General features: G+C 38.9%; 1 protein-coding gene across 6 annotated transcripts in view; it reads right to left on the reverse strand.

Moving 5' to 3' along the window:
- The window catches only part of gria4a (glutamate receptor, ionotropic, AMPA 4a), a 451011-nt gene that overhangs the window by 221125 nt on the left and 205453 nt on the right, over positions 1-24433 (reverse strand). For all 6 annotated transcript variants that reach the window (XM_034167735.1, XM_034167734.1, XM_034167737.1 and 3 more), the window contains exons 4-5: positions 16314-16366; positions 15889-16020 (exon numbers count right to left, since the gene is read on the reverse strand). In XM_034167735.1, the coding sequence (XP_034023626.1) occupies positions 15889-16020; positions 16314-16366 (185 nt within the window). The remainder of the gene's footprint in view (positions 1-15888; positions 16021-16313; positions 16367-24433) is intronic.

A 24433-nucleotide genomic window follows, 5' to 3' on the forward strand; every position in this document is an offset into this window, starting at 1 on the left:
TCAGTTAAGAGCTTTTACTGCTTTTGAAAAACTCATTGCCTTGAGGTGGATTATATCTACTCATTTGGAAACTTTCTCTAAGTAAGAAATTTGTCAAAGGAGTCATTTCCTAATTTTCATGCCAGGACGTATCAACAATCCTGACAAGGTTGCAAAAAGTACCAAAGTCCAAAAACAAAATAGGAGCTTTCTCATAATCGATAAGGTTTCAAAACACTGAAAACCTGTCTGCAAACATTTTAAACATCAAGAATTGCAAAGCAATGCATAAAACCAAAGTTTTAATGGCTGATTTTCTGAATTTCTGATCTTCTGATTTCAGTAGTTTTAGGGACTTAAGGAGAGCCGGTGTCTTCACATAAACAGTGCATCAGCTTAATTGATAAATCGCTCACATCCTTTCTGTCTCACTGCTCCGCACACATCGTGAGCTGCACACTGACAGAGACAGATGCACACACAGACACACAGAGCGCAGCTGGCAGGGGTCGACAAACAGAACAGCCTCTGTCTCAGCGAGGGACACGAGCCAACAGCAGCACCGCCAAGCACACTGTGACATGAGTGTGTCTCCGTCAGTGTCTGCACGCCTGTTGCAGTGCATGCCGGTACGTTTGTGTGTCTGCTATACTCTGTCCATTCATTCACCACACAAGCTAATTAAGCAACAGCCGTTGCAGAGCTGTGAGCAAAAAAAAAAAAAAAAAAGAAAGAAAGAAAAATAGTGCTCAAACATGATTGCAAATGCATCCAAGTGAACTGCTACATGCTGTAGAACAGAAGCGACAGTGGCTTTGGTAGCCACTAGACCTATGCTTTCAAAATGAAAAAAAAAAAGGACAAGCTCATTTCAAGCTACATGTAGGGTGCATTTGTATAAGTATTTGCAGTGCTTCACTTTTTCCACATTTTGATATGTTACAGCCTTATTCCAAAATAGATGAAATTCTTTTTTTTCCCTAAAAATTCTACACACAACACCCCATAATGACAATGTGAAAAAAAAAGTTTTTTCTGCAAATTGAGTATGAGTTTAGGATGTTTTGGCTCTCAATGTTTCCAACTCAAGACATTCCACCCTACAATGTTTTGCCCCTGCTCCATCCAAAAAAAAGTCATTATGTGGACCTTTCAAGCCAGAATCACAACTTTCACAAAACTTTACCTGTCACCTTATTCCTAAACTTCATGCTTGCCCTAACCCTAACCCTTTGCCATTTCCATTTTATTCGAAATGTAAATGTAGTTTAATGGAAGTACTAAATAATTCACATAAAAGAAAGATTACTTGGCTTTCTAATCTATTTGAATATTTAACCCTGATATTTATCAGCATATATTAGCCAATATGCCAAAACATCCTAAGCTAAAATATTCAATACTGCAATGTCTGTGTCTGGCTCATTCTTGGCTGGAATGTCCTTGGTTGAAATGTCCACCCACCATAATGTGCATACTGTTACCTCAGTGGGGACAAACATTATTTTACTGAGCATGGAGGATTTGCAAAACTACAAAGTCACTCTTTAAATCCAAAGAGAAACAGTTAGTTAACATGTTTTGCATATGGCTTATGAATCTCTGCAACCCGATCTCACACTAGTTTGTGATGGCATCATGCAAAGTGATTTAAAATATTGTATAAATATATATACTACATAAATATATACATTTTATACATAAATTTATATATAAATATATCAATATAAAATAGGCTCGTTCATGGTACACTGAGTCACAAACAGGAAGTGTGAAATTTTGAGTCCACAGTGAAACAGGAAATGTCAAATGTTGAACACTTCCTGTATTGACACTTCCTAGATTGAAAATAGAGGCGCTCTCGTGGGAATTCAGTGGCAATTTTGTCACTGAAACAGGAAGTGCCAAAAGTGCCCATAGTGAAACAGAAAATGTCAAATGTTGAACAGTTCCTGGAGCTACAGCAGAGGATATTTACCTATTTTTCATTATGTTATTTTTGCCCTGCTATGTTTATCCTCTGTAAGGTTTTTGTGTAACTTTTGTTTGTCTCAATTATAAAAAAGAAAATTAATATGAATGGAGGAGATCTTGTGGGAATTCAGTGCACAGTTGGCACTAAAACAGGAAATGCTAAATGTTGAGTCGAGAACACTAACGTGGGAGGCAACATGCACCTTGACAGCACACGAGGTCAATCAGTAATTATTTAGTGTGTAAATTGCATGAAGTTTTTTTGCCACGCTTATGCTGCCCAAAGCATTTACTGAAAATAAAGTCTGAAGGACCTAAATGACATGGTGAGATGCTTCGCTCATTCATGTCCATGGCATATACATATTAATACCATCATGAAATGTGTCACATTTTCATGTATCACAAAATAAATTAATGTTGATATCACAAAATTTGGGGTGCTGCGGGGGCCGAGCATGGGGGTTATTGTTAGGGTAATGGAAGTGGTGGGCACAGTTCAGCTAATCCACTAATCGCTAATTATCAAAGCTAATGTTTTCATTATCTGATTATCTTTTCAGATAACTTTGAAAACCATCATCGGACCAATTATCTTCCAATAAGCTTTGGTCCGATAATTTTTAGACCGCTAACATATTTTTGCAGGTGTGGTGAACAAAGCTTAACAGTTACAAACATTTATTAAGTCTAAAATCAGTTGGGTACTTCTGTTAAATGCTTTGTAGTAGATGTGCAGTTCTATCCTCTGCAAACAGAGGAGAGCTGGTTCCAGAAGAAACTGCTCTATCCTCTGGAGGCAAAGGAGAACTGGTCAAAGAAAAGAAAAAAAGCTCATTTCTTTTAACCCCATACTGATATGCTGGCAATATCACCCAAGTCATCCAGAGGCATATACAGTTTTAACTTATGGTTAAACTTTTAACCAAACTAACCAAACTAATTTCGCAAAAGTTATTTAAATTAACGTCATGTCTGAAGTTTTAGAAAGTGAAAATATCAGATATATGTTTTAGTTTTAAAATAATGCACTAATTTTGAAGGTTTTAGTGTTGACATGCTGTGTCCAAGTGCAATATGGGTAATCTCAATACATTCACGACAGAAGAAATGCATTTGAGATGCTCTGATCAGGCTCTACATGGACAACAGCATTAAACTCTTTGTATATTGTGCCGAAAACGCTCGTGAATATATTCTCTGGGTTTATACATGTTGTTATTGTGTTTGTTTTATGTAAAAATTCCAGAAGAAGCCCAGGTTGCTTTTCCATTATTTTCAGTTGGAATCATTGCAATTGATTCCTATTTGCTCTTTAGAGTTCTGTTTATGTAATATAATGTATATAAGATTGAAATTCAGTTTGCGTTTATTAAATTCCATGGATCTTAAACATAGCAGACACAGATTATCTGGAATTTTGTTTTGGCAAGTTTTCACGGTCTCTACTGCCATCTTCTGGCCAGTAATGTTCATGGCAGTATGAGCGTCTGGATGCCAGTAGATGGCAGTGTTCTATTTATTTTGACCCCGGTTATATCAGATTTTTGTCAAATAACAACTTGACTTTTTGGCTTTTTGCAAATGGCTTTCTTTTTTTAACAAATAAAAAAAAGGCATACTACCTCTAACCTTAGTGACATGAAATTTGGGGGTTCCACAGGGGTCTGTCTAAGGCCCCCTGCTTTTCTCCCTTTATATAGCACATATTGCGGCGTTCTGGGATTAACTTTCACTGCTATGCAGATGATACTCAGTTATACATGCCGATAACTGCTGGTAATCTCGTTCACAAAAAATCCTTAGAAGATTGCCTTGCAGCAGTGAGAAGCTGAATGTCTAGAAACGTCCTACATTTAAACTCTGATAAGACTGAAATGATAGTTCTTGGTCCAGTGAGACATCGGCATCAATTTGACCAGTTAACACTCAGCCTTGGCTTGTGTGTCATACATCACACTGACAAAGTGAGGAACCTTGGGATAATTTTTGATCCTTCATTGTCCTTTGGCCTCCACATTAGAAATATTACTAGGACTGCTTTCTTCCACCTGCGAAATATAGTGAAGATTTGTCCCATCCTGTCTATGGCTGATGCTGAGACCCTGATCCATGCATTTATCTCTTCTAGATTGGACTACTGCAATGTTCTATTTTCTGGTTTACAGCAGTCTAGCATTAGGGGTCTCCAGTTGGTTCAAAATGCTGGAGCCAGACTTTTGACACGAAACAGAAAGTACAACCACATTACACCCATTTTGGCGTCCCTTCACTGGCTTCCTGTCCCAGTGAGATCAGATTTTAAGGTTCTGCTACTAACCTATAAAATTATTCATGGACTGGCACCTCCCTACCTAGCTGACCTAATTAAACCTTACGTACCGGCCCAGGCTTTACGTTCTCAGGGTGCAGGAATACTTTGTGTCCCTAAGGTGAAAAAGAAATCTGCGGGTCACAGAGCTTTCTCTTATCGTGCCCCTGTTCTGTGGAATGATCTCCCTGCATCAATAAAACAGATTCTGTGGAGATTTTCAAGTCCAGACTTAAGACGCACTTATTTTCCCTTTCATATGACTAGCATACTGGTACAGTTTTGTTTTACGCTTTTTACTAATTTAATTCATTTATTAGCAATTGGAGCGGGCTGCAGCCTGAACTTTACCTAAATTCTGGGTCTTTTATTGAAGTTTAGGGTTTAGTGGCCAGTGATCACCTTAGTATTTCTGTTTTTCTTGTTCTTTAATGCTGGCAAATTATACAGTATTTTTTGTCTTTCTGATGCCTGATTCTGATTTTCTCTCTGTTTAAGGTGCAGCTCCATCCAGAGATGGGAGTTGTATTTGTGTTGGCGATCCTCCTGTCCTGTGCGCCAATAGCATTTCTTGTATATTCGTCCGTGAATTGTTCTGTGAATTGTTCTGTAATTTATGTTTGTAGCATGGCCCAAGCAGAGGGTCACCCCTTTGAGTCTGGTCTGCTTGAGGTTTCTTCCTCAGAGGGAGTTTTTCCTTACCACTGTTGCTCTGGGGGTTGGTAAGGTTAGACCTTACCTGTGTGAAGCGCTTTGAGGCAACTCTGTTGTGATTTGGCGCTATATAAATGAAAATAAATTGAAATGGCATATTTTACAAAAGCACATTTATATGTAAACACCAACACACACACACCTCACATTAACATGTTGGTTTTTACATAGAATGAATGAGTCAACCAATAAGTGTTAGCGGAGGCTCATTTACCCACAATCCCTTTGGCATCTGTCTGTGTTTGTTACAAAACTTCAGAATTAGTGCATTATTTAAAATTAAAAGACATACAGTATGTTATATTTTACCTTTGTACAAATGGCAGAATTGACATTAAAGGACTTATTCTATCGGTATTAATTTTATTTATGAATCAAAACCATAAGTCAGCACTGCTTTATTTTCCAAGACCTCTGCCTCACAGTGACACTGCTATTGAGTAGAGAGTTGAGCTTTGCTCCTCCTCCCAGCTGCTTCACTGCTGGAAGCTATGTAATAAATAAACAGGCACTTCCAGCAGAGTGCACAAAGACAGAAGTACTGACTCATTGTTTGGGTCTGTGGTTGTCTTTGACGCTACCAGAGGTGATCGTGGTGTTAAACCTCAAAATCAGCTTGTTAGTAGTTGCAAGTGTTTTGGAAGCAATCCTGAACATTATCGGTTAGCTGTCGCTTCCGATAAATTTTTAGGTGGTTTATCAGTTTAGCTTTATAAAAGATAACTTTTAAGTTAGCTGATGAGCTGTTATCGAAGCTAACATTTTGGTTAGCTGTGTTCACCACTGGGTAAAGGTTATGGTTCTGGTTAAAAACAGGGGTTAAAAATAGTGAACTAAACTTGACTGCATCATGAAAATGTGATGCATTTCATGAAGGTATCATGAAAAAAAAAACATGAAACTGGGTTGATCTCTGCACAGCAGATGGTGCACACAGAACGACTGACATGACACATCTGCCAGAGCTCAACTCTCAACCAACAAATGAGACAGTTGAATGAATTTCAACAAGCACCATGGCACCATACAAATAATATTTGGGTGTCTTTGTGGAAATTACAGTCAGTATTGCGTATTTACTTCACTGAACCATTCACATATTGATATAGCTGTTGTAGAAGATTCATTTTTCATTCCACATTGTGGCCTTCAGGGATAAATTCAAAGCTTATTTTCTGTCTTGATGTCAGACTACACAAAGACCATGGCCACAACCAGCTGACTCAGGCACCGAGCAGACAGAAAGAACAGTAATGTAGAGTAGATAACTGACAGTATTGACTATTTCCCATGATTAATTACCTCATTTAAGAAGTTTTTATTATGGGGAGTGGAGGTGGGGTGTGTTGTTTCTGTTAGCAGGACAATCTGTTGAGATATTGGCTGTTATGGTCATGTGTGTGCCACAGGGGAGAGCAAACAAAGACGTAGGACCACAGAATATCGACTAAAATGAGGTAAAGATTTGAATGTAGAGGAACGTGTTTGAATGCGTTTGACAGTGTGGGTCTCGAACAACACTTGGAACAAGTTGCATCAATTATGCACAGAGTGTCACAAATCTGTCTCTGTCTCTCTCTCTCTTTCAATTAATCCACTTTCTCTAATGGTGTAGAGTAATTTATCTCAAATGACAAATTTGATGAATGTTGCTAAATGCGATCTGTGGCAGCACTTTTATTATCCTCCCTCCCTGTGCTGTGTCCATAGAAAAATATTTAAGGTCAATCTGCATTGTACTGTTTATACTTGGTGTATGATTTAATTTATTTTAAAATCTTTTCTTATGATGTGTATGGCTTTCTTTAAACATATACAAATATCGTCATTTTACATTAGTTTTCCACTTTGAATTTTACAGCACTTTGTCATTTTTGTCTTAAAAGATATTAAAAATAAAATTATTACGAGGTCTGTTAGAAAAGTATCCGACCTTATTTTTTTTTTTTTTTTAAAAACCATATGGATTTGAATCACGCGTGATTGCGTCAGACAAGCTTGAACCCTCGTGCGCATGCGTGAGTTTTTTCATGCCTGTCGGTTGCGTCATTCGCCTGTGAGCAGGCTTGGAGTGAGGTGTGGTCCACCCCTCTCATCTATTTTTTATTGCGAATAAATGTCTGAACAATTTGGAGCTTTGCTGCATCAATTTTTTTCCAGAAACTGTGAGAGACCGCCAGGTGGACACCGTTCGAAAAATTAATATGGCTTTCAGGGATGATTTTATGGGGATTAAACAGATTATGGGGTGTTACTGCTGCTTTAAGGACGGCCCACAACTGCTGAGAGCGCGGCGCACTCCCAGCCCCCATCGACAGGCTGACACCCCACTGGAACAACCAGATCATTTCCAACGTGAAAGCTTTGTTGATCCGGGACCTCGTCTGACTTTCACAAAAAGGCAGAAGATGTGGACATCAGCACTTTATCGGCACATTCCACCGTTACAGGAGTTTTTTTTCATGGAAAAAGAAGCGGAGGGACGCGCCACCATGCCGCTCATGGCACGGCACAAAACCACCTTGGTGTTGGTCTCACAGGACGGCTTAAAGGTGGATTTCAGACGGCTGTCGGTTGCTTTTCAGTCGTGTGATTATCCGATTGTGATTGTGCATGAGCTGGACCTGCCCCAACATGTCCTGGAAGGCTTCATCACGGCGTTGCTTTGCGCCAAATGGCTGCACCGCGACGCACGGTGGAGCAGCTTCTCTTTCCATGACAAAAACTTCTGTAACAGTGAAATGTGCCGTTCATTTTTAAACTGGACGCTGTCTTGATCCGGTATGTCATCTGACTAGCACAAGAATTGTGAAAAGACATGGACATCAGCACTTTTTCCGGAACATTCCACCGTTACAGGAGTTTTTTTCATGGAAAGAAAAGCGGAGGGACGCGCCACAGAGCCGTTCATTACGCGGGACAAAACCACCTCGGTGTTGGTCTCTCAGGACAGCTTTCAGGTGGATTTCAGATGGATTCCGGTTGCTTTCCAGTCGTGTGAATATCCGATTGTGATTGAGCATGAGCTGGACATGCCAGAACATGTCCCGTGAGGCTTCATCATGGCGTTGCTTTGCGCTGAGCGGCTGCACCACGACGCGCGGAACTCCTCCGCACGTCTGTCTTAATGTGCCGCATGCACACTAGGGTTCAAGCTTGTCTGACGCAATCCCACGTGATTCAAATCCATATGGTTTTTGAAAAAAATAATAAGGTCGGATACTTTTCTAACAGACCTCGTATTATTATTTTTATTATTATCACTTGATGAGGCCACATGTCCTTTGGTATATTGTGTTATTTATATGCAATCCTCCCCATTTTCTCAACTTTTTTGAAAGTTAATGTTAAACAATTGGAGATTTCTGATGTCCACCAATCCAGATCAGGATCACCTCCAAAATTCAGTGGATTTTTCCATGCCCAAATACCTATCTGTGCTGCAAATTTGGTCAGAATCCGTGAAACAGTTTTGTCGTAATCTTTCAAAGCCTATATAAATTGAAATCTTGATCCAGAATTCAGATATGGATCCAGATTACCTCTAAAATTCAGTGGCTTTGTCTATGCCCAAATACCTATCTGTGGTGCAAATTTGGTAAGAATCTGTGAGGTAGGTTTGATATAATCCTTCAAACACTATATAAAGTGAAATCTTGATCCAGAATCCGGATCCAGATCACCTTCAAAATTCAGTGGAGTCTTCCATGGCCTAACATCTATCTGTGGTGCAAATTTGGTGAGAATCCGTGAAGTAGTTTTGATGTAATCCTTCAAAGCCTATATGAAGAGAACTCTTGAATCTGGATCTGGGTCTGGATCACCTCCAAAATTTAATGGAATCTTCCATGGCCTAATATGTATCTATGCTGAAAAAATCTCATTGAAATCTGTGCAGTAGTTTTGGCGTAATCCTGCTAAAAGTAATCCTTCAAAGTCTATATAAAGTGAAATTTGATCCAGAATCTGGATCTGGGTCTGGATCACCTCCAAAATTTAATGGAATCTTCCATGGCCTAATATGTATCTATGCTGAAAAAATCTCATTGAAATCTGTGCAGTAGTTTTGGCGTAATCCTGCTAAAAGTAATCCTTCAAAGTCTATATAAAGTGAAATTTGATCCAGAATCTGGATCCTAATCTGGATCACCTCCAAACCTTAATGGATTCTTCCATGGCCTAGTATATATATATATATATATATATATATATATATATATATATATATATATATATATATATATATATATATAGATAGATAGATAGATAGATAGATAGATAGATAGATAGATAGACTTTTATTGTCACTGTCATTACAACAACGACATTTCCACACTCACATTCCACATACAAACAGCAATTAATCTACAATTATTACTTGTTTACCGTAATAATGGCACACATCAGAATTAGGACAACACATATACATTTGACACTGTTTATGTGCACTAAACTTGAAACAGTCCTTTTTCCAATTGAGGCGATGTGAGTGTGTTGGTAGCCGCTGCAACTGTCAAGACGCGCCGCCTGCCAGCTTTGGAAGAACAGGGGGCCTGCCGTGGGGGGAGGGGGGAGGGGGGGGCAGGAAGAGAGGTAAAAGGAGAAACTGGAGCATGCTTCAGTCCATGTGTAAGTCAGTTATTGTCTTTGTGGGTTGAGATAAGAATGGAGCTGAATAATCTCACCAAGGACTGAATAAATTCCTCTGGAGGTAAACAGTGGGCAATTGACCTTGAGGCTAGATAGCCTGTAGTGTTGCAGCTGAGCAGTGAAAAACACTTTTTAACAGTTCCACTTGAACAGCCAAATCCCAATTATGAATTAAGAATATTCCCAATTATGAATTAAGAATATTCACCGGCCTCCGAAACCTTCAGCTTCAACTGCAAGGCACGCATCAGCTCCAAGTTGTCATCCAATTTGCATCTGAGTTCAAGAGTATGAGTCTGTGGTGAAAATTTCATCAAAATCCATGCAGTAGTTTAGATGTAAACCTGCTAACACACACACAGACAGACAGACAAATAAATAAAGACCAATGATTTTATTACATCCTTGGAGGACATAATAAGAGTCAGAATCTAAATAATGTCAGGCAGTCTGTTGCTGCTCTTATGATATCAGCTGCACATTAATGAGGAGTCTCCTTTGCATTATGAGAGATATTTTGGCCGATATTTTGGCCGAGTGGTGCGTTTCTCTGTGCGTGATCCAACACACAGTGCTAAGGATCCAGCAGCTGGAGAAGGTCAAGGTGGTGCCCACGGTTCACCTGGCTGCAGCAGATAGATGATTACTTTTGAGATGTAGAATTGGACCAGTTGTTTACATGGGCAGTTGCCATCCAGGACCAAAGACGATTCCATAGTGTGATGGATGCAGTGATTCATGGCATCAGTATAGGCTCCTAGACCTGACCTAGCTCATCAGTGAAGGGCCCATTACACTGTGCAGATATTGTCTATCATCCTGTTTCCATTCTGGTGTGCTGCATTTTAAACTGACTGCATTTAGCCTTCAAATATTTCAAACCATTGATTTAATTTCAGAAAATTAACTCTATGCTTTTGGACCAGGCAACACCTTGAGGATGTTGGCATGCAGGGATTTATGGCACTTGGCAGACATAAGCACCTAAACAATAAATAATCCACTCTAATCTAGCCAAAATGCCCCCCCACTCAAAAATACTTAAAATATATATTTTAGCAAATTTATTAAATTGCATTAATGAAGTATATAATAATATTTTTATGCAAATGGCTTATTTTTTAACCCAATGTCTATTTGTGACAAGTCAGGTACCCCCACTGCTTCACTGCGTGATGTGCAGCAAAATTCCTGAACCCAAACCTTCACCTTAACCATGACGAAAATATAGGTAAATGTCCCCGATGACAAGGAAGTATAGCATATAGTTCCATGCACTGTCATAATAAAATGATGCAATGGGAGAACCTAACTTGTGACATTGTGACAGAAAGGGGCATTACCAAGCATAAGAATATGGCAATTTAAGAGTAACAATGTGTAGCAAGTAACAAAAGCTAAGTGGTTTTCTTTTGTCATATTATTCATAAAATATGAGTTGATAAATCTGGTTGTGAGCTGTTTAATTTTTTTTATTTTCCTTTGAGGAATTGTTTTTGTAAAATACTGAGAAACAAGTTCCAAAGTTCTAACTTATATTACATCTTTAATCCACTTTCAGTTCATAATTGGCAAATGCTGTCATTGTATTGGAGCACTATCAAAGTTACAGTCTTTATACAATATGTTGTATGATTAGCTTGGTGCCATCACCTCTAATGGGCCTTTCACACTGAATACGTCAGATGTATCAAATGCATCAAAAATCGGTCTAAAAAGCATTATTTTCAATGAGATGCATTGCTTTTTAGATGCGTCAGAAGCGTTGCGTCAAAAGCCGAGCTAAACCGACACTTCTGATGGGAGCGCGCATTGCCGCTTGTCGGCAGGCTGACGCAGTCAAAGTTCAATCCAATCCAACTTTCGATGCTCTGAGCTGTGACGTACCTTTGCATTGTCCAACAGGAACGACACGTGGCAGAAACCACTGATCTCTACAAAATGGATTGGTGTAGAAACCACTGATCTCTACAAAATGGATTGGTGTAGAAACCACTGATCTCTACCAAATGGATCGGTACAGAAACCACTGATCTGTGCAAAAAGATACGTGTCACAAGACTGCTCATTTATGGAGCAGTTTTCTGAAGAAAAATCCTTCGAAATGTTTTTTGTTGTTGTTTGTTACCTCAGAATTTCTGATTACTGTTAAAAAAGTTTAGAACACTTGTAATTGAAATAGCTAAATAAAATCAATAAATGGATCTTTAGAAACCTTTCATCTGTAAATTAAAACCACCTCTTATTTGAGATTAGATAATTTCTTGTTTAACATAAGGAACCTCGGACATTTATTTTTAGATAAAATAACATGGAAATTTGTACATTTTTAAAAGTCTGGTAGATTATTTATATCTCATTTCAACCTGAAAAACAGACACTGTAAATAAATACAAATGTTTATTATAAATGCAACAGGAAAAAATGTAATAATGACTGCAGTGTGATTGTAAAGTAGGATTTCTGTGACATAAACCTCATGATGAATTTTTTTTAATGGTCATTTCAACTTGTAATTTTGCCAAAATATGTAAGTGCCTTTAATGTTGTTATCAGGACAGAGTAATTTCTAAAATATGAATTTGAGCAGAATGGGCCTCATGTATCAATGTTGCGCACTTGTGGCGTAAATTTACGGCGTAAACTTGAAATACACCAAAGTCGCCGTGACATGTATCAAGCAGTGCGCACCTGCCCATTTCTGGCGTACGCCTGACGTGATCTTGATAAATGCGGCGGGTGGAAACGATCGTAATTATAATAAACACGCCCATAAATATTCAGACTCCTCTTCAGACACACCCTCATTTTACGACATGGAAGCCGGGAAGACGGCAATGAAAAAGAACTCCACCAATCACGACGCGTGCCAATAGAGCGTCAAAAGCGGCTGTCGTATCAATTGTTTTGTAGTATATAATCAATAAAGTGTTACAGTGGTCCCTCATTAATCGCTGGAGTTACGTTCTAAAAATAGCCCATAATACGCAAAACCGCGACGTAGTCAGCGTTATTTTTTACAATTATTATAGACGTTTCAAAGCTGTAAAACCCCTCACTACACAGTTTATACACTTTCTCAATCAGGCATGAACATTTTCTCACTTTTCTCTCGTGTGTAAACACTCTCAAAGTTCAAACCTTAGTAGGAAAATAATACCAAACTGTTTTCAGGCCCAAACATTTGTTTGAGAAATAAAAATAGAACATTTTCCTATAAATAATTATGATGGCATTTAGAACTAACAAATTAATTTTAATGATCAACGAACGAGGTCGGACACATAAGAAATTATTAATAGTGACTCACCAGTATTTCACAGATCGGGCCTCTGCGTCCTGGCGCTGCGCCTTTTCCCACTCACATCTCGCTGCAGCAGGTGTTTGTTTCCGTGTGACAAACACAGTTATGAGTAGTTGTTGGCGCTCTTTTCTCTTCTGGGCAACAAGATTCTTATAAACAGATACGCAGAACACAGAACACTGTAAAAAAAAAAAGGCATGCAAAACTGGACTAAATACTCCGCGAGACTCCGAGGCCACGACAGGTGAACCGCGTTATAGCGAGGGACCACTGTATTCTCTTTTCACGTCAATAATTCTTGACGTGGATATCTGCTCGCTCAATTAATAAGACACGCCTAATCTGTCAGATTTCTTTATTTTTTAAATGTATTTCTGTATTTATTTTATTGTGACAACGGAATGGAGACGACAAAACCTGGTTGCAGCACGGGCGAATTAAGGGAATGACGAAACTACAGTTGTTATTATCAATTTCATTGTCTAAAACGATCACACCACATGAAGTTAAGCTCAGCGCTGCTCTGGCTCCAGGCTCGAAGTCTGAAGAAAAAGGCGAGCAGCGCTGTCTTTGCAGTCAGCGCTGTGGCCACGGATCGTGCTCCATAACAATCCCGCAAAGGCAGCAAATGGAGTAAGTTGGCTGAGCGAGTCCGAGTGAGATTTTCCATTCAATCCACCCTTTTCAGGTTTCAAATCCTGCAAAACCTCAGAGAGGGGAAAGTGAAGTTTGCACTTTAACGTCTTGATTATTGTTCTTTACAACACTGTTTGTCCTCTTTGTTCCAGACTAATATATATAAGATGTCTGAAATTCGGTTTGTGTTTATTAAATTCCACGCAGATTAAACGTAGCAGACACAGATTATTTGTTATAATTGTTTTAGCAAGTTTTCAGGGTATCATGCAGCAGTCTCTTATTAATGTGATGAAAAGCATAAAAAATGCATTTTTTGTAGTATAATATTCATTTACTATTGTCATCATGTGGATTCTCTATGTTGTTTTGACTGCAGCGACTCTCTGGCACACAAGGGATTTTACATGAAAACCTTGGATCTGGGAATAGCCGCAAAGGCATTGCGTGTGCGTGTTTGAACGCGGAGGATTGTAGATATCCCTCCACTCAGTCCTTTGAGCTCTGTGGCTTTGCAGCTGCAGGGTGCAGCGGAGGCGGGGGGACCCGCTGCCGCTCAGTGAGAACAGAGACTAGATCAATACGTGCTTTAATTTTTGAGTCGCCAAACACTAGAAAAATCTCCAGTGATGCCAGGAAAAGTTGCTAGATTTGTCGCTAGTCACTTTTGAGAAAATAAGTCATCAAGAGGGTTTGGAAAGTCACCAGATTTAGCAAGAAAGTTCCCAAGTTGGCAACAGTGAGAGACACACAGATATATGGTATAGTTATGGCCTCTAATTGTTATATAAATGTTTACTTTCATCTACTGTATTTTTTAATGACTTATATAATAAAACTACAAACCAGCGTGTTGTAATGTGGAATTGTGGTTAATAAATTATTACTAAGCTTTTAAGAGCTTAACTGCAGAGCGTCCCAAATTAAGATGTGCATTACTGTGTGCAGGCTATGAACACAACATTATTAAAACAAACAAACAAACAAAATATACTCCTTCTGTTTAAGCCATGAACTATTAACAAAAGTAAGCAGAACATTAAGATGTATTAGGGTTAACTCACATAATTTGGTGTTATCTTCTCCTTGCATGGAAGAAAACAAACATTAATTTCAAAGTACTTTTCAGTACTTATCATGCATTTTAATGACTCCTGTCCTTGTGTTGTGTGTGGCCTTATAGTTAATATAGTGCAATGAGATGTTTTAAATAGTACCATTCATATTTACCAAAGGCCATCATATATGGCCATCGGGTATTGCAAAGACATCTGTCTGTCCGTCTGTCTGTCCATCTGTCTGTGCTCAGCATCAGTCCAGTCCTATTTACTGCCAGAGTCTTCAAATTCATATGGAATATTCTTGGGACACAGACCTTGGACAAATTCAAAGATAGCTAACGACCTATTCTAAGAGGTATTTTAAGAGGTTGAAAAGTCACATTCTGTTACATTCTGTTCTGTTGTTTTATTTTTTTATTTTTTGAGTGGCGTGCCAATTCAACATGCAGATCCACCTTGGATTTGCTGTGGCGACCCCAACTGCAAACAAGGGAGCAGCCGAAGGGACTTATTATTTTTTTGAGTGGCGGGGGTAACAGCCAATCAGAGCAGAGCTGCACTGTGACGTCAGTGGCAGGTCTCTGTAAAACCGTTTCATTTATGTGTTTATATAACATGTTTCTCATATATTCTGTAAAAGCTAGCGAGAAATAAACACTTCTAAAACTGAAAACACTTTTTGGAATCAAATAGCACCTCTCAAGTGATTTACAAGACATTTTGTGGATGTTAGCATGGTCACATCACAGGCTAGCTGCAAACCCTTTTGATTGTGTGTAAATATAACCTCTTTGTCATATATTATGTAAAAGCAAGCAAGAAATAAACACTTCTGAAACTGAAAATGCTGTTTTTAGGAACCTGATAACAGCTCTGGAGTGATTTAGAAGACATTTTACAGACATCACCATGCATGCTAACTTCTGCTAACTTGTCAAAAGCTCATAAACGGAAATATTGTTTGTGATTGATTAATTGATTAATTGATAAAGGGACTTTATTGAACATGTACAAATTGTAAGTAAGGCAATAAATCTTAATTAATGTAAATAAAAAGAAATGTATAATTAATTTATACACACATACATACATACATATATAATACATACATACATACATATATATATATATATATATATATATACATACACACACACACACACACACACTTTGCACTGGGATACCAAATAAACAACTGCAAATTATAAAGAAGACACTCATACGGTTGAGGGTATTTTAGCATTGTGTTATATTTTTACCTGCTCCAAGATGCTTTGCAGCCTCTCAGGCTCCAGGTCAATGACATATTTTCTCTCCTGCCGCCGGTCCAGGTCCTCCAGGAGACGACGGTATGCTGCCTCATTGAAGCTCTCCACACATATTGCGCTTACCTGACACACACATCATATGCACATGTGCGCATGCACACACACACACAGACACACACACAAAATTTCTCATGTTGGATCACATGGAAAATATGTGTAAATATCCTTTTGCAAATCACAGAATTTAAAGTCTCCAAGTAATTAAAAAAGTAACACAAATAGCATGCATTTACCAAGATGTACTTAGTGTGCCACTATGGATTTTATTTTATTTTTTGTATGCATGACTGCATCGTTTTTGTGTCCATGCTTTTTAGCATGCTTCGAGGAATGTGCGTGCTATTGTGCATTCTGACCTGCCACCCGTTCTGCCCTGCTCTCTCCATAATTGCCTGCAGTATTGCATAACCTAGAGAGCACAAAGTGAGAGAAGAAGAAAAGAATTACAAGCACACTTGGGGCCATTAATGCACATATGTGACTGTGTGCAAATTTTACAATAATATGCAACGTCCAAATAAAAGGTATAAGCAAAAGCTTTTATTTGAGGTTAATTGTTAGCATAAAACATTGATACAGACAACATATGCTTACAATAATTACAAAATGCATATCTTCTAAAGCAGCTTATTCACAGAAATGATCAAATTCTTCATATCCTGCATTTCTGGGTATATAAGTGTAAGTTGGGGTGGATCTCAGATTAACAACCCCCTGCATAGTGATGACTGTTTTTTTCAAACTTTGAAACAAGCATTTCACTCATTTTAAATTCACATTTCACCGTTTCAAACTCTAAATCTTAAATTAAAGCATTGTTTTAGAAACTGATTCATTGTTGCAGAGCAGCTGAAACAGCACATGGACACTGATATAGACAACATTTATTTTAATAATGTACAAAAAGCATGTGTTTTCTACAAAGGCTTCCTCAGACATTTTCAGATTCTGTATATCCTGCAGTTCTGGGCACATCATGAGTGGAACAACTGGGTGGATATCAGGTTAAATCCCCCCCACCACCCTGCACAAATATATTCCACAACTTACATACTATCGTGAAGGAAGCAGAAAAGCTTTTTTAAATCTTAAACAAATTGTGTGTTTGGTAATTTCAAATTCACAATTCACAATTTCAAATTGCTTGAATGCCTAAATCAAACCATTGTTTCAGATCCAGATTTATTGTTTTGTAAAAGGGAATACAGTGACAGTGATTCATTTTTCAGAAATGCTCAGAACTGTAAATGAAGCAGAATGATACATTTTGAAACCATCAACATGTTCTCTTATGTTTTGTTTTGTAAAACTTTGCAAAAACCTTGTAACTGTTGTAGAATGGCCCAAGCCCTCTGAGTCTGGTCTGCTTGAGGTTTCTTCCTCAATATCATCAGAGGGAGTTTTTCCTTACCACTGCTTGCTCTGGGGGTTGGAAAGGTTAGGCCTTACTTGTGTGAAGCACCTTGAGGCAGTTTTGATGTGATTTGGCGCTATATAAACTAAATAAATCGAAACAGAAATCAACATAGTAAATAAACAGTTGGTTTAGAAAATAGTTCAAACCACCTGAAACACTACAATAGCAATGCCTAGAGGTCAGTGGCTTGTAAATAAATGCAGTTTTTTTTTTTATTTAACTTGAAACTGCCTACACATTCTTGGTCAGTATCATTTTACATCAATATATGACATCTTGGGTCACATCATTTAGTGACACGCAGGGTAGCACGTTAACATACAATAGGTTAATTTCTCTTGGCTAACATACAAAGTTATCTGCTTGACTACAGCATCATCTGCCATCAATATTATACATCAATATTTATCTATGGTTGAGCTGTGGTTAAAATCAGGGTTTTAGTGTTTCCCACGCATCACATAGTAACATTCAGTCACAAGTGTTCTGCATCAAAATGCGATGAGCTGGGTGTGAGAATGTATTGAATTTACACTCTAAGTCATATTCATTGACAGGTATTTTTCCAGGTAATACAGAAAATATTTTTTTCTGCAAATGAAGAAATAATAGACAATGTTAATGGGTGATGACAATGAATGCCAGCAGGCAATTAGTGTAAATGCGTTTGGATGAAGTTTCAATGCTAATAGGATCCTTAGGGAAGAAGGTGGCCAACATGAGTGGCAAGAAATCGTTTTGCACAGAGGGACTGTGTCAAAGCATCAAGTGAATATCAAAGAAATAATAATAAAAAAAAAATAATATCATAATGATCAACTTTCCCATCGGAAATGCATGAACCCCTCAGGGAAACAGACATGGCATGCGCCTTAATGTGCATGAGCGTTAACAGGCACAGAAAAGCACGCACAGACTACTTACTGTAAGTGCTACTGTGCCGATTGCTACCCTGTATTTTCTACTCTTGTGAAAGCAGCAATTTACTGCTTGAGCTGAAACAAACCACATCTGCAGACTCGGTAATCACAACATGTGCATTTTTTTAAATTTTTTATCTTTAATTCTTTTGCCTTCCTTTGCCTCTTGCTGAGAAATTGTACTTTCATCTTGCCAGCTTCACAGGAGTTGTAAGTAACAGTGCCTCTGCACCAGGTGCCACTGTGATCTCAGGGAACTGTGCGTGTGTGCATGGGTCCTTCCATCCAGCCTACTGTATGTGAATGTATGCAGTCATGGCATGTGTGCAGACACACTTCATCATGTTTGCGCGATCTGTGGTAGAGCCTGATTATATGGATAATTTGACGGACAATACTGATACTAATATTAGAGTGTATAAATTCTTAGATAGCGACATATCTGCCGATAGATACATTAAATATGAATATATTTCATCCATTTTGGAAGAAGGCTGTAATGTAAAAAAAAAAAAAAAAAGTGGAAAAAGTGAAGCATTGTGAATACTTTCCGGATGCACTGTACAGCATGTTGTCATTGAGTTGCCTTCACTGCGATTGCCAGTTGTTTTGTCACATCGCTCACAGTTTGCAAAAAACAGATGTCTCGTCTACTTTGCTTTGGCCTAGATGGCAGCATAGCGACAAATTTTCTCTTGTTGCTGCCAAAGACTCACTCTGATTGAAACTATGTTGCTGCTGGTCAGTTTTCCTCTGTCTTTCTAGCTAATGCAACCAAGGGGTGACAGGGTCCCAGCCATACTTTACAACATTGTAAACAATGCTGTCAGATTGCCCTCTCCTGGACAAACTACACAATGACATCATTTCTAACAACAAAAGTATTTTCCTGCATTGATTATTTGGTAAAATAAAAGTTTTCATGTCAGCAAAAATAATTCCAATTACTGATATATTGATGAAAGCCTCATTAGCCGATATTAGAAACCAACCAATATGCATCAGTCAGGCTCAATTCTGTAGAACACAAAATGGGCTGCAGCATTGTCCAGCGCATTATCGGGAGCAAGGCCTGATGGGAAACTTTAATGAAGCCTCAGCAAACTTTGAGTGAGCACAGAAACAAACATCGATACATTCATACTTTCCTTTATTATTTTCTCCTTTCTGCCATTCTCTTAATGCTCACCCCTTCCCCCTGATATACACTACAGTATATCATCCGTGCTTGTTTCCTGCTCTTTCCCTTATCAGCTGCATCCCTTCGCTGGTCCTTCCATTTCATTTTCATTTCAGTGGAGCTTTATTGACATGGGAAACATACATTTACATTGTCAAAGCAAGTGTTACATCTATCTATAAAGAAATGTCTGTGTGTGGGTATGTGGCTCACATATCTCTTCTGACTGTTTGTCAGATTGACTTCAGCTTTTGGATATGGCTTGCGCATGCCACGCTGATGTGCATCTTTTATTATGAAAATTTTGGGGATTCATTTTCAAAACCTTTATTTTGAACCCTTTATTTTGATTGACATCATAACATTTATACTTCCAAGATGGCGTGGCTCACTGATGTTACTGGCAGCAAAGTTAAACAACATCCGATAGTTCATGTTGCTCGCACCATTTCACAATAAAATGTTTAATGCCAGCAGCCCAGCAAATACTTTTAGTGTGAAAGACATGCTGTCAGTGCTCTTTGTGACTGAGTTTAACTTGACAACACTGAGGAGATGTTAGCTAAAATCCGTTTTTTGCTAACAACAACAAATTTCCCACCGTTTGTGCAATGTTTCAGTAAGTGCATAAGCTGAATAAAAAATGTATTATATGACTGCAATGCTACGTGCGCTCTGATTGGCTGATTATCAGTCAGATAGTTTCCCATATTGGACTGGTTTCCATGACAATTTGTCCAAAATGCATATTTTCTTTACAAAGCAGAAACTAAAAATGCGCTTAGAAAAAGCAAGTCGGACATGAACATACTCCATAAATATCTCAACAGCATCTGAAAAAACACATAGAATGAACGCTTACCAGCTAATGACCGGACCATCTGTTAGCAAGTTCTTCATGGAGGGGAAGTGAACAAGTCTGACTACAAGCCGTCAGCAGCTTTCATATTCGAGCGATGCTGTAAGTTTGCATGTTTATATATGTAATAGCCATATAATAAATTATTAATCTCACTTGCTCATGCAGGGGTGGTGGCCAAGTGGTTAATGCGCTTGGTTTCAGTTCAGAAGGCTCCGGGTTCAAATCCCACCCCTGCCACATTTCTCCATGTAATGTGGTGTTGCGTCAGGAAGGGCATCCGGCGTAAAACCTGTGCCAATTCAACATGCAGATCCACCTTGGATTTGTTGTGGCGACCCCGAGTGCAAACAAGGGACCAGCGAAAGGGTCTTACTTTTACTTGCTCGGTCTGTACGGGGATATCAGACCGATGTGTTGACACATTTAAAAACACGGAGTGCGAAAAACATGAGTCGGTTAAAAATCCTTTAACATTTTCCCACAATTTGTACAACATTTCAGTAAGTACATAAGCTGAATAAAATCTTATATTTGCTGTGAGTGCAAGTTTAAATAAACTGTTCAGGAAGTGGGACACTGATTTGCTTCAAATATTCTAAATATTCCGTTTAATTTTGTCTGACTCTCTTCCAGTAACCTGTTAAATAAAAATCTTTTTATTTTCATATAATTGATAATAAAACTGATTTTTTTAAACAATATGAAATACTATATTCAAATAATAATATAAGTACTCCTCTTTGTACAGCCCACCTTTAAACACAGCCTCATACGACCATCCATGAGAAATCTACTTAAGCTCCCAATTTTCTAGAGGAATACAATTTTCCTATGGGCACTGCACTAGTCGGGCAAAACAATTTAATTAAGAAGCTGTACATACAGTTAACAATATCCTACAATAAATAAATATGTAAACAGGAGATGTGGGATTGAAATAATAGTAAAAATTGTGGTGTCAGTAACAATATACTATCATCGAAATGTGTGATGTTATACATAGATGCTTCCTTCCTCTTAACTGTCACCTTGTATCCCCTTCCCTTGTACCACACTTCTCTTTCCTTCTGGCCACTCCACTTGTTCAGCTCACCCTCCACCCCTCCATCCTTGATCCTGCGGGTGTTAAGTCAGACAACCTGGACTAGGGGGAGGCTGGTAGACCCCCAGAGTGTGCACAACCACACACGCCACAGCTGATTCCGCTGTGGTCTGACTGACCTCACCTCTCCTCCCTGTGATAGAGAATTAGTGTGTGTGCGAGAGAGAGAGAGAGAGAGAGAGAGAGAGAGAGAGAGAGAGATAACACGGCAAGCATTCCCATGACAGTGGTTGTGGGGGCCGCAGGCCTCGGCTGTGGCTGTTGGCGTAACATACTTGCACTTCATGATGGTTCAATTAAAAACAGGTGAAGGCAGGCAGAGCTTAAGCCTTTTTTTCTTGGCACTAAAGTCCAAAATGCCAGCCTCATTTGTGCAGCTGCATCCTTGCAGTATAAATCCACTGGCAAGCTCACTGTGCATTTTTCTACAAAACTGGAGCAAATTAAGGAATTAAATTAGTGCAAAATCCAACTGTGCAAATAGACTTTTAAAGATACAGTTATGACTTGATCATTTTATATGTCATGCTCAGTTTGCCTTTGGACACTGAAGCCAAATTAACAGAAAAATAAAAATCTCACGCACTCAAAGTTTCACTGCAGTAATGAGAAAATCTGCTTTAAATATTTATGAATATGTCCTGTTTTGAGCCTTGGAGACAGAAAACAGATTACGCATTTAGGTCTTATTATCATAGCACCACTTATGAATATGTGGTGATTCAATGAGGGCACAGTGTCACTCCGTTTCAGAGACATTTGCATCAAGTAATTGCCCATTTGTCCTGAGTGGTTGTGCAACAAGATTTTGCACAAATAGCACTGATTGTCCACAACAGCAGTGCAAATTTGTGTATCAAAGTATATATACACACCGGATTACTGCCAACTACAAGCGACAATGAATGCGGCCCCACTGTCCATGCTCACAACGGAACTGTGCGCAGTCTATGTGTTAATGTCTGTGGTGTTATGGTGCATCCAGAAAGTATTCACAGCGCTGTACTTTTTCCACATTTTGTTATGTTACAGCCTTATTCCAAAGTGGAGGAAATTAATTTTTCCCCTCAAACTTCTACACACATTACCCCATAATGACAATGTGAAAAACGTTTTTTTTTTTTTTTTTTTTTAGATCTTTGCAAATTTATAGAAATCACGTGTACATAAGTATTTACAGCCTTTGCCATGAAGCTCAAAATTGACCTCCGGTGCATCCTGTTTCCACTGATCATCCCTGTGATGTTTCTACAGCTTAATTGGAGTCCACCTGGGGTAAATTCAGTTGATTGGACATGGTTTGGAAAGGCACACACCTGTCTACATATAAGGTCCCACAGTTGACAGTGCACGTCAGAGCACAAACCAAGCATGAAGTCAAAGAAACTGTCTGTAGACCTCCAAGACAGGGTTGTCTTAAGGCACAAATCTGGGGAAGGATATAGAAGCATTTCTGCTGCTTTGAAGGTCCCAGTGAGCATATTGGTTTCCATCATATGTTAATGTAAGAAGTTCAGATCCACCAGGACTCTTCCTTGACCTGACCACCCATACAAACTGAGCAATCAGGGGAACAAGGGGCTTAGTCAGAGAGGTGACAAAGAACCTAATGGTCACTCTGTCAGAGCTCCAGCATTCCTCTGTGGAGAGAGGAGAAACTTCCATAAGGACAACCATCTCTGCAGCAATCAACGAATCAGGCCTGTATGGTAGACTGTATGACCAGACAGAAGCCTCTCCTTAGTAAAAAGCACATGGCAGCCCACCTGGAGTTTGTCAAAAGGTTAGACCTTGCTTGTGTGAAGCGCCTTGAGGCAGCTTTGTTGTGATTTGGCTCTATATAAATTAAATAAATGAAATGAAATGAAATTCTCTGGTGTGATGTGACAAACATTGAACTCTTTGGCGTGAATGCCAGCCATTATTTTTGGAGGAAACCAGGCACCATCCCCATGGGATGTTTTTCAGTGGCAGGAACTGGGAGACTAGTCAGAAAGATGAATGCAGCAATGTACAGAGACATCCTGGATGAAAACCTGCTCCAGAGCGCTCCTGACCTCAGAATGGGGCGACGGTTCATCTTTCAGCAGAACAATGACTCTAAGCACACAGCCAAGATATCAAAGGAGTGGCTTCAGGACAACTCTGTGAATGTCCTTGAGTGGCCCAGCCAGAGCCCAGACCTGAATCCGATTGAACATCTCTGGAGAGATCTGAAAATGGCTGTGCATGATGCTCCCCATCCAACGTGATGAAGCTTGAGAGGTGCAGCAAAGAGGACTAAGCAAAACTGCCCAGAGATAGGTGCACTCAACCTGGTCTCACGGCAAGTCGTGAGACCAGTCGTAAATTAATCTATTGGTTCATGATATTGTGATGAAAAGTGCCTCATTTTCGTCAACAACAGCACACCTGCACTGAGCTTTACAAAGACATTTTTATGCTTTTTTCTCCTTTATTTAGAATTCTGAGCTGAGCTGCTCGTATCTGCTGCTAAAAACAGCTGATTCTCCGTGACGTGTCAACAACTAACACTATTTTCCACTCAAATGCACCTAAACTCTCTTTCTGAGGACCACATGATGTGAAAATGCAATAAAACTTTCTTACCTGTAAATCTGGTCATGTTTTCTGCATAAGTAAATGTTATCCACTCTTTGTGCTCAAACGCCAAAGTAGGGGCGAATCCAGATGGAATGGGGGCGTGGGGCAGGGATGTGCTCCCCACAACACCCCTAGATTAAAGGTCCAGTTTTGAAGCCTTTTTTTACTACAACTACTAATACTACTTATAATAATAATAATTTCAACAAGTAAAATGTTTAGAGAGAATTTAAATGTTAGAAAAATGTGAGAAAGAATTTAATAGTTACATTTATAAACATTGTAGGTTAAAAATTGCAAGTTTTACTGTTACAGTGCTGTCAACAGTTAAATATGAGGTCAAGAAAGAGGTCTTTATTTTACTTTTTATAAAACAATTATTTATTTTCAT

This window comes from Thalassophryne amazonica, chromosome 4 (assembly GCF_902500255.1).
Source record: "Thalassophryne amazonica chromosome 4, fThaAma1.1, whole genome shotgun sequence".
Taxonomy (NCBI): domain Eukaryota; kingdom Metazoa; phylum Chordata; class Actinopteri; order Batrachoidiformes; family Batrachoididae; genus Thalassophryne; species Thalassophryne amazonica.